Below are 12,046 nucleotides of genomic sequence, written 5' to 3'. Positions count from 1 at the left end.
CTTTGGTTATGCAGTCATGCAGTGCAGAGCAGAGTATAGGATTTGACTGATACAGCTCATTTTTAAAATGAAGTGTCACAGAATGTAAAACTGTTTGTCCTTTAAATTTTATAAGTCATAAAAAGCCATAATTTAAAAGCTGTACAAAACATAGTTATATAAGAGCTTCAGAAAGTTCTCTATAATAAGAATTCAGTCATATAATGACTACAAGCTACACAAAAATATACTGGAGGTGATAAAACCTTTTTCTTCTCCAAAGCTGTCAACTCCTTGAAAAGCGTTTAACGTTTGGACAGATCTCCTCCTGTAAGAAAGAGCAGAGAACATTAAATCAACAGCAGAAAACATAAGGTTAAGTACCACCTGCTGTGTGTGTATATGAACTTGAACTAAACATCATTGTTCACTGATCCATCAAATGACTGAACCAAAATCAAATGATAAAAACAGCTTGAAAGTATAGATTAAAAATGACCTGCCAATCCACACAAATCACTGTTTCACACTGTAGCTTATATATTACAGTCTATCACATTCTGACTACTGTTGCAGAGTCCATTAGAGTAAACATGGTTCTGTAACATCACACGGTGACAAATGTGAGCTGCTGAGCGACAGTCCAGCTATTCAATTAGCTAATGTAATCTGGCCCGCTGATGAATGGCTTAATGTGTCATTGCCTGAAGGGAGGGGGCGATACAATTACGCATGTCTGAAGCTCAAACACACAGCATAGCTAGAAGAGGGCTGTTTTTTTAGAAAGCTGAGATGGTAAACAGAGAGAAGGAGACAGGGTTGTCACGACAACAGAGAACGAATACCCTGGATACAGTAGCTTTGTGCAATTAGTCCCATGCTGAGGAACAGGGTACTGGATAATCTTTATAAATAAATCTATATCTATAAAAAAAAAATCTACTTAACAGATTAGATTTGCTTTACAAAGTTTGTATATATTTGCTTTAAATGACTTCATAAATGTGTGTGATAAGAAAGGAATCGTTTTTGGGTCCTTGATTAATGCAGCGCCAAAGTGTTACGCCAGTTCATTGTGATTCTGCATTTCAAACCTCGAGTTTAAATCTCAGCTCTGCTACTGGCCAACCAGGTGGCTACATGGACAAAATTGGCTTGACCAGGGAAGGGTGGGCAAGAGGGATTCTTAGGTGCTGCATTTATGACCTCTGCTGGTCGATAACACCTGCACCGGTGTGTAACTCTCCATGGGTGATAAGGATTTCCATATGAACCCGTTCGGTGCAGGTGAAATAAAGCGGTCGGCTACTGCACATGCCGGAGGCGAATGTGTTAGTGACGACTCTTCTCAGTCAGGAGTGGAGGTCAGCAGGAGTGGAGGTGAAATATGATCGGGTAACTAGATACGACCAGATTGGGAGAAAAATTGTGGGAAAATGCACTAAGAAAATAATAATAAATAAAGTGCAAGGATTTGCTGAATTTTAAGAAATGATAATTAGCTAGTCTAGCTATCATTTGGTAATATGCAAATATATGTTTGTATCCTATAAATGATCTTGTATGTAAGGAAAACTCACTGTTCTTAACAATTTAATAAACTGCTCATGGCCACAGCTTAGTGCCCTTGCTGACCCATCCTGTACTCACCCTGGCAGCTGGTACACTCACAACTATGTATGACAGGCAGCACCACTGGCTCGCTCTCCCCACTCAGACATTCCAGGCTTAGAAAGCGTACTGGGGTTAGAGGATCCAGCCTGTAACTGCAGCAGTCACACACGGTCTGCAAGTACGGCTCCTGTTACACACATACACACACACACACACACACACAGAGATAAAGACACAAAAGCAGTTAGTGAGTGACATATGACTGCCTGGTGCACACAACATATCAGAATAATTAAACTGTGCACACTACATGAATTATCGTAATTATTTTATGTCAGTGGTACAGGATTATTGATCAGAAGGTCACTGGTTCAAGCCCCACCACCATCAAGTTGCCACTGTTGGGCTTTTGAGTAAAGCCCTTTACCCTCAACTGCAAGTCATTTTGGATTTGCTACATGCATATTTAATGTAACCACAATCAGTCAGTGATAAAGAAGCAATTAAATAATTTAATATGGTTTACATACAGGGGTTGGACAAAATAACTGAAACACCTGTCATTTTAGTGTGGGAGGTTTCATGGCTAAATTGGACCAGTCTGGTGGCCAATCTTCATTAATTGCACATTGCACCAGTAAGAGCAGAGTGTGAAGGTTCAATTAGCAGGGTAAGAGCACAGTTTTGCTCAAAATATTGCAATGCACACAACATTATGGGTGACATACCAGAGTTCAAAAGAGGACAAATTGTTGGTGCACGTCTTGCTGGCGCATCTGTGACCGAGACAGCAAGTCTTTGTGATGTATCAAGAGCCACGGTATCCAGGGTAATGTCAGCATACCACCAAGAAGGACAAACCACATCCAACAGGATTAACTGTGGACGCAAGAGGAAGCTGTCTGAAAGGGATGTTCGGGTGCTAACCCGGATTGTATCCAAAAAACATAAAACCACGGCTGCCCAAATCACGGCAGAATTAAATGTGCACCTCAACTCTCCTGTTTCCATCAGAACTGTCCGTCGGGAGCTCCACAGGGTCGATATACACGGCCGGGCTGCTATAGCCAAACCTTTGGTCACTCGTGCCAATGCCAAACGTCGGTTTCAATGGTGCAAGGAGCGCAAATCTTGGGCTGTGGACAATGTGAAACATGTATTGTTCTCTGATGAGTCCACCTTTACTGTTTTCCCCACATCCGGGAGAGTTACGGTGTGGAGAAGCCCCAAAGAAGCGTACCACCCAGACTGTTGCATGCCCAGAGTGAAGCATGGGGGTGGATCAGTGATGGTTTGGGCTGCCATATCATGGCATTCCCTTGGCCCAATACTTGTGCTAGATGGGCGCGTCACTGCCAAGGACTACCGAACCATTCTGGAGGACCATGTGCATCCAATGGCGGTGCCGTGTATCAGGATGACAATGCACCAATACACACAGCAAGACTGGTGAAAGATTGGTTTGATGAACATGAAAGTGAAGTTGAACATCTCCCATGGCCTGCACAGTCACCAGATCTAAATATTATTGAGCCAATTTGGGGTGTTTTGGAGAAGCGAGTCAGGAAACGTTTTCCTCCACCAGCATCACGTAGTGACCTGGCCACTATCCTGCAAGAAGAATGGCTTAAAATCCCTCTGACCACTGTGCAGGACTTGTATATGTCATTTCCAAGACGAATTGATGCTGTATTGGCTGCAAAAGGAGGCCCTACACCATACTAATAAATTATTGTGGTCTAAAACCAGGTGTTTCAGTTATTTTGTCCAACCCCTGTATTTAGGTCATAGCTTAAGTTTGCAAGTATTTTTGTTTTTCATAATTATACTAAACATCAAATATGCAAAACTAATAAATAAATACATTTAAAGTTTTAACCCATAATATAGATTTTAATGATGGGTCTTTTGTTTGTGAGTTTCCAAAAAAACAAAAAAAAAAACAGGCTTGGTCAGATTTATATACTAAGCAACTAAGATTATCAATTTTACTTAATAATTAAATTAAAATGTCATTTAATGTTGTGGCATGGCTTTCTAATTGTTGATCATTCACAATAACTGATGATCATTTTGTGCCCTTATAAACAGGGCTAGTTTTTCTCTGCCCATATAAAATACCTGAAACAATACCATGTTTCCAGGTCAACTAACCCAAACTGTCATATTACGCTAAGAGAACGTTTGTCCGAAACAGGTCTGCCATGAACACAGATGCCACTGTCCACAGTTAAGTGAGCTTGAAATCACCATGAGCTCATAGGCTGATGTGCAAAGAATCGCTAGTTCAAAAATCAGCATCTTAAAGCTTAACTGATAACATGCTGATCACATGGACAAAGAAAAAGCAGGAACAGGGTCTTCTAACACAGCAGCCTCTAGGCACCTGTATTATAAAGCTTGTGATGTTTATAAAATTTTTGACCTCATCACCGAAATCTACTCACTCAAATGGTCAGTTTATTTACCAAACAAGTGGCACGTGTGCACCAGACATAAGGGTGATGAAAATAAAAGGAGAGAACAGGAGAGAACACAAGGAGAATCACATGTGAAAATAGAGAAAAGAAAGAACATAAATGACATAATTAAGAGGACGAGATACTGGGACTAGCAGTAGAGGGTGAAGGGGTGGAGGAAGAAAATATGAAATGCAACAACCAAAATCATTAACAATCTAAATATTATATTCACGGATCATTTATTTCTCTGACAATGAGCTTCTCTCTGCTTGAGTGGCATGATTGTGTAATTTATGGAAATGTCAGGAGGAACTGACTGTACGTGTTCAGCCGCAGGGAAAAGGGGTTCAAATAAGGGTGCTGCCACAAATATGAATGGGAAGAAAGGGGAAGGTGATAAAACTAAGATGCAAGGATATCAGACAGCAAGTGCTCTGCTTCTCGTCTCCATGGTAACTTGGGAGACTTTCCGAGCTAAAACATATTTTTAACAGTCACAAAAAAGAATGACAAAGATAGAAGTCACCAGAACTGATGGGTGGCTCAAAGAAACCTGGCCAAGACAAATCAGCACTTGAGAAGTTGCATGTTACCTTAGATCTTGTGTACTCTTAATTGGTCATAAAACAGACAAGGAGTAAGAAAAAAATCAACGTAATTTAATGTAAAGCAACTTTTAATCTGATCAAAGGGGCGTTTGACCCGCTGCCTGTAACATGTCCATTTAGGCTGATTACACCTAGACAAGGTGGTAGTCCGTGACAGTTCATCACACTCAGGGTATTTCAAACAGTTTAATGGGTCGATCCATGGTTTGGGGCCCACATTTTCATACAAACAAAAACCAGGATGCTAGAAATGTGCAACATCAAGACTGCCGTTAAGGGATGTCCCAACAAAATTAAGCTTGACATAATTAACGACCTGCTAACACAATGTTGACAAGTAAAGTATAGGTCATCCACCTGATATATTTTTTTATATTGGACTCAACATATCTTAAATCACACCAAAAATACAGATTAGCAATTACAGGTTCATATATTTATTACTATAGGAAATAAATAGCTGTTATAGCAGTGTACATAATTATTTTATACATTTATAGCATCAAGCAAATGCTTTAATCCAAAGTGACTTACAGCTAAGACTGCATACAGTGAAAGCAACTGAGAGCCCAACTAGTGGCAACTTGACAGTTGTGGGGCTAGAACCAGTAACCCTCTGATAACTAGTTCAATACCCTAACCACTCAGCTACCACTGCATACAAATCTCCAAGGTTACAAAAATCCATCTGATCGACTCGCTACCGCCAGGCAGTGTTATTGGTAAACACAACAGTACTGGTACTGGATTATTGATCAGATGGTCTCTGATCCCAGCCCCACCAACATTAATTTGCCACTGTTGGGCAAACAAAGCTTTTAACAGTTGCATATTTAATGTAACCACACAATCAATCAGTGATAAAGAATGAATAAATATTACATATATACGTATATACGTATATATATATATATATATATATATATATATATATATATATATATATATATATATATATATATATATACAGGGGTTGGACAAAATAACTGAAACACCTGGTTTTAGACCACAATAAATTATTAGTATGCTCAATAATATTTAGATCTGGTGACTGTGCAGGCCATGGGAGATGTTCAACTTCACTTTCATGTTCATCAAACCAATCTTTCACCAGTCTTGCTGTGTGTATTGGTGTATTGTCATCCTGATACACGGCACCGCCTTCAGGATACAATGTTTGAACCATTGGATGCACATGGTCCTCCAGAATGGTTCGGTAGTCCTTGGCAGTGACGCGCCCATCTAGCACAAGTATTGGGCCAAGGGAATGCCATGATATGGCAGCCCAAACCATCACTGATCCACCCCCATGCTTCACTCTAAGCATGCAACAGTCTGGGTGGTACGCTTCTTTGGGGCTTCTCCACACCGTAACTCTCCCGGATGTGGGGAAAACAATAAAGGTGGACTCATCAGAGAACAATACATGTTTCACATTGTCCACAGCCCAAGATTTGCGCTCCTTGCACCATTGAAACCGACGTTTGGCATTGGCACGAGTGACCAAAGGTTTGGCTATAGCAGCCCGGCCGTGTATATTGACCCTGTGGAGCTCCCGACGGACAGTTCTGGTGGAAACAGGAGAGTTGAGGTGCACATTTAATTCTGCCGTGATTTGGGCAGCCGTGGTTTTATGTTTTTTGGATACAATCCGGGTTAGCACCCGAACATCCCTTTCAGACAGCTTCCTCTTGCGTCCACAGTTAATCCTGTTGGATGTGGTTTGTCCTTCTTGGTGGTATGCTGACATTACCCTGGATACCGTGGCTCTTGATACATCACAAAGACTTGCTGTCTTGGTCACAGATGCGCCAGCAAGACGTGCACCAACAATTTGTCCTCTTTTGAACTCTGGTATGTCACCCATAATGTTGTGTGCATTGCAATATTTTGAGCAAAACTGTGCTCTTACCCTGCTAATTGAACCTTCACACTCTGCTCTTACTGGTGCAATGTGCAATTAATGAAGATTGGCCACCAGACTGGTCCAATTTAGCCATGAAACCTCCCACACTAAAATGACAGGTGTTTCAGTTATTTTGTCCAACCCCTGTACATATAAAACAAACAAACAACTAGTGGAAACTTGGCGGTAGTCGAACCAAATCACTCTGATCCTACATATATTTTCACTCACTCACTCACTCAACCGCTTATCCAGTTCAATGGGCGCAAGGAACACAGTTACACCCTGGACGGGGTGCCAGTCCATCGCAGACACACGTACATACACACACACACACACATACATACACACACCCATCCATCTATAGGGCAATTCAGTGTCTCCAGTTAACCAGACTGCATATATTGAACTGTGGGAGCTCCCAGAGAAAACCCACGCAGACACGGGGAGAACATGCATACTCCGCACAGAAAGGACCCAGACCGCCCGCCTGGGGATCGAACCCAGGACCTTCTTGCTGTGAGGCGACAGTGCTATCCCCTGAGCCACTGTGCCGCCCCATATATTTTCAATGGGATTCAATCATAACATTTGCAATATAATTGCCTTCACCTTAAAACAAGACTTGAGTGACCCTACTACACCAAAAGTATTTGTTCACCTATCCTAACTATTAAGTTCAGTTGTTTCAGCCACACCCATTGCATATATATAACAAGTGCATATAATCAATGTAAAATAAAACATACGCTTCCAACTTTGTGGCAGCAATTTGGGGAAGACAATTTCCTGTTACAGCATGACTGTGCCCCACATCCACATGCCAGGCCTTCACATCCAACAACAGTGTCTGACCTCACAAATTCTCTTTTAAATTAGGATATATACAGATATATATAAAGATTTATACAGATATACTCCTGGAAAGGCTTGAGAAATAATTCATTGTTTCTTTAAATAGGCCAGGAACTCCTGGTCCTTTTAGGGTCTCATCCAAAACTTCTTTAGAAAGACTTCGTTTATATTAACACTGCTTGTTTGGTGTTTGCCTGATGTTGGACTTACAAAAGCAGCAACTGTGCAAGAGTGGCCTGTTAGTTTTTTATATGTTAGCAAGGTTTTTGTGATTGTTGCAAGGAATAATATTTAAACAAATCCCATTTTTGACGTGTTTTTTCTCTTTAGAGTTTAAGCAGTTTTATGAACTTTCTCATCTGTTGATCAGAGAGGTCAGAGGTGAGTAGATTGACATAACGTCATCTTAGGGCAACAGAAGCAGAAAACCACATTGGATTTCTCTCCAAACAGGTTTAGCAGGAAATTTAGGCTACAGTGGGCACAGGCTCACTGACACTGGACATTTGAAGTAAACAGTATAAACAATATGGACACATCCTAACTTTTGTAAGCAGTTCAGATTTCTTGGCACACAATAAACCCTCTAATACAGCATATTTGGTATGGTATATAACAACTATTTACTATCCTATAATACCCATCTCCAGCATGATAATGCACCATTTTACATAGCACAAGTCTTTAACTGGCTCCATCAACATGACTAAAGTATCCAGATTTGAATTTAATACCTATATTTGACATGAGGTATGCTAGAGAGATTTGCACATATGTGTTGCAATATTGTAAACATAAATAAAAATCTCAAAGGAATGTTACTAAAACATTAAAGAATCTATACCATAAAAACCAGGGCTGTGCTGAGAGCAAAGCAGGGAAAGGGTTTGGATTCTACACAGTACTATTATGGTGTTCCTAATAGCATGGGGAGTGAGTATGTCATCTGTATGATGTCAAATCACATAATAAAGAAAATTACAATAATAACAAGAAAATTCCCTTCTGCCTGCACATTAGGGTCTGGTGTGGAAAATGAGATTGCATAAACAAGAACAAGCCCTGAGCAAAATAGTTCCTAAAACATGATTTACGAGGTGCAATAGCATCTAATACTCTGTAAAACAGAACAACATAAAATGTCCAAAGAGTGCTTAAGGCAATAAGGGTTTCCCTTGATTCTATTGTCTATTAACTGCAAAATAGCAAGCTTTGCCATTTCAGAGTAGCATAGCTAAACAAAAGGGCCATAATAATGAATGTTTATTTTATTTATTTATTTATTAGGATTTTAACACTTCGGTTACATGACAGAAATGGTAGTTGCTTGTTTCACAAGATTCATCAGTTTAATTTTCAAACACAGTCAATTTTGTATCTCCAATTCACCTCACTTGCATGTCTTTGGACTGTGGGAGGAAACCGGGGCTTTCGGAGGAAACCCACACAGACATGGGGAGAACATGCAAACTCCACACAGAAAGGGCCTGGACCGCCCCACCTGGGAATCGAACCTTTTTGCTGTAAGGCAACAGTGCTACCCACTGAGCCACCGTGCCGCCCAATAATGAAAGGAAACCAGTCTAATAAATAATGCAATCAAAATGGAAACAAAAGTGATTTAATGGTAGCAGTGGTCACAGAATAAAAGATTGGAAAAAATGTTATTGTCAGAGTTTGGCATTGACTGTCTTTGGTCACAGTGAATGTTAAAAAGGGTGAATCAGTTGCTAGCAAGCAGGCTGTATTGCGTGTTCTAAAAGCGATGATTTTAAATAACTTCCAAAGCTTTTTCTTTCAAATGAAGTGACAGCAAAACCAGACTAAAGATCAAACAGTGAACAGCAAACAAATTATTAAATAACAGAGCACATTATCCACCATGCAGTTTATATTTTTGTTATCGATTAGACCATACCTCCAGAATGACATCCGTTCCAGACAAACAGTGCCCCCTGCAGAAGCTGACTTCCACGTTGTCCAGACGACAGTCGCCCTTGGTGATGTTTCTGATTTCAGTGTGACGGTGGCACTGAGAGCTCGGCTCTTCTACACAAAAGAAAGGAGCACAACGGGAATGGAAATGGCCATTAAGGGACTAATTAAACAAAGTCGTTTGTTGCCGAGTTAATGAAAAAGGGAACAATTAGAGTGGAGGCCCACAGGGGCCATACTGAGTGTGAAAATCTTTAAGCACTGATTAGAACGCATGACAAATTGTTGTTGTGTTTAAATCCTTAAAAGAAATAATTATAACATTATAAGGACAATATACCTCATGGTAAGAAAATTTATTTTATTTATTTATTAGGATTTTAACGTCATGTTTTACACTTTGGACAGGTAACTACTGGTTACACAAGATTCATCAGTTCAAGTTTTAATGTCAAACACAGTCATGGACAATTTTGTATTTCCAATTCACCTCACTTGCATGTCTTTGGACTGTGGGAGAAAACCGGAGCTCTTGAAGGAAACCCATGCAGACATGGGGAGAACATGCAAACTCCACACAGAAAGGACCCAGACCACTCCACCTGGGAATCAACCCAGGACCTAATTGCTGTGAGGCGACAGTGCTACCCACTGAGCCACCGTGCCGCCCTTATGGTAAGAAAAAGTCAGAGTTTTTTCCTAGGTTTTATGTTTTATTTAACTATTTTTTGAAAGAAAAAAAAAAAAGACCTGCTGACGAGATGCCTGCACGCTTCTTGTGTGAAAAGTAAAATTCTGGCAACTTTTCTGATGAGTTGTTCAGTCTGCTAACAACTTTTCGTATCCATGTCAATGTGACACATAACAAAAGCATCTTCAGGATCACTGACAAAGTTCAGCAACTCCGGCCGGGCCACAAAGTCTAAAATGCACTAATAACCGAGTGTGTGAGTTGATGTAAGACATTGGCCAGTGTATTTTCATTCCTACCTGTGTATGCTTTCCTGCAGACTGGGCAACACTGTCCATCTTCTAGCACTTTGACTTCGCCCTGGGCACAACGAAAAGGAAAACAGAGCAAAGGAGCAAAGTCAGCGACAAACATCTTAGAATATCTCACAGACATTCGTGATTCATCTCTCCAGAGATGGTCAGTGACAGCAGGATAAGCCATCAGGCAGCAATAGCAGTCACTCTATATATCTCCCACTGTGCCCGGTTGTGGCTCTGCCCTTGAAGGTTATGTGTGCGATGGGGTGGGGTTAAAGGTCCACAAATTTTTTTTTTTAATTTAAAGCCAGAGTGACTGCAATTTACACGGGGAGAACAAAACATAAGAGTAAACTCTTATAATGATGTGGTGCATTAGCAAATACACCATAATTGTCTAATAATAGGTGTCACAGCTTACTAGAAGTAATCAAGTAATCAAGTATTCCTCACCCTACCGGCAGACCGGGCATCTATACAGACAATGATTAGCTCGTCTGTCAGGGTGGAATTGCCAGAAAGGGGTTCCTTATAACCGCTTCTTATTTATTTATTTATTTATTAGGATTTTAAAGGCAGGTTTTACAATTTTCGTTACATTCATGACAGGAACGGTAGTTACTCAATACACAAGATTCATCAGTTCAAGTTTTAATGTTAAACACAGTCATGGACAATTTTGTATCTCCAATTCACCTCACTTGCATGTCTTTGGACTGCTAGAGGACCCAGACCGCTCCACCTGGGAGTCAAACCCAGGACATTCTTGCTGTAAGGCGACAGTGCTACCCACCGAGCCACCGTGCCGCCCTATAACTGCTTCAACAGAAACAGGGAGAATGGAGATCGGTGCTTTACTCTCTATGGGTGACATGGATCTCCATATAAACCCGCCTGGTTAAGGTGAAAAGCAGTCGGGTACTGCACGTGTCAATAGAGAGAAAGCGAAATGCAATTGGGTAATTGGATATGACTATACATTGCAAAAAATTTAGATTTCCAATGCTAGTAAAGGCAGATTTAAACAGACTGATGGTTGTAATTATAGAGTCCCCTGATTAAATACTTGGTAGATTTTGCATAGACACTGTAAATCTCAGACTTATCACAAATGGACATTTTGGCCATAACACGTGGTAGTTTGTGTTACACCTCAGTTTTGTACATCTACTCCTGAGGATCCAAAATCAGTACTTAGTATCATATAATTGCAGCCCAGGATCTAATTTTCATACAGTCAGTAAAGCTAACAGCTCCTACTGTTCTAAAATAAACAAATTCTGTGTATTCAGGCTGTAAAGGCACATTTAAGTGTGAGGTGTGAAAACCCATAAAGAACAGGACATGTGCTCCCTTTTTGAGTGTTATGCAGAATGACAACAGAAATGAAATCTAAGATACAATGTTTGACCGGAGCAGTGGCCTGCACAATGACTCACTCTAACCACTTACTGTGTACAACACTCTTTTAGTCCTAAAGGAGCGGTGGATAGAAATTTGGCTCTAGTGATGACAAGGTGAAGTATACAGCAGCAGATTCCATTTACCCGTTGTAACCATAGTATCATAAGGTGCTAGCCATTCAGCCAGGAAGTGATGTTTTTATTTGTAAGCATAAAATTTTGGAGTAAGGGCACATCTATACTTGTATGATCACATTGTTTTAATGATGCTACACCTTATTTGTACTAATAACA

The 12,046-nt window shown here is 40.4% G+C and overlaps 1 protein-coding gene across 1 annotated transcript in view; it reads right to left on the bottom strand.

Annotated features, from left to right (window-relative positions):
* Positions 1 to 230: 230 nt before the first annotated feature.
* The window catches only part of sspo (SCO-spondin), a 117,505-nt gene continuing 105,689 nt past the window's right edge, over positions 231 to 12,046 (bottom strand). The window contains exons 108-111 of the mRNA XM_062992294.1: positions 10,350 to 10,410; positions 9,343 to 9,473; positions 1,630 to 1,780; positions 231 to 307 (exon numbers count right to left, since the gene is read on the bottom strand). Of these exons, the coding sequence (XP_062848364.1) occupies positions 285 to 307; positions 1,630 to 1,780; positions 9,343 to 9,473; positions 10,350 to 10,410 (366 nt within the window). The 3' untranslated portion in view covers positions 231 to 284. The remainder of the gene's footprint in view (positions 308 to 1,629; positions 1,781 to 9,342; positions 9,474 to 10,349; positions 10,411 to 12,046) is intronic.

Source organism: Trichomycterus rosablanca, chromosome 3, assembly GCF_030014385.1.
Source record: "Trichomycterus rosablanca isolate fTriRos1 chromosome 3, fTriRos1.hap1, whole genome shotgun sequence".
Classification (NCBI taxonomy): Eukaryota; Metazoa; Chordata; class Actinopteri; order Siluriformes; family Trichomycteridae; genus Trichomycterus; species Trichomycterus rosablanca.
This window is presented reverse-complemented; position numbering and strand designations above follow the sequence as displayed.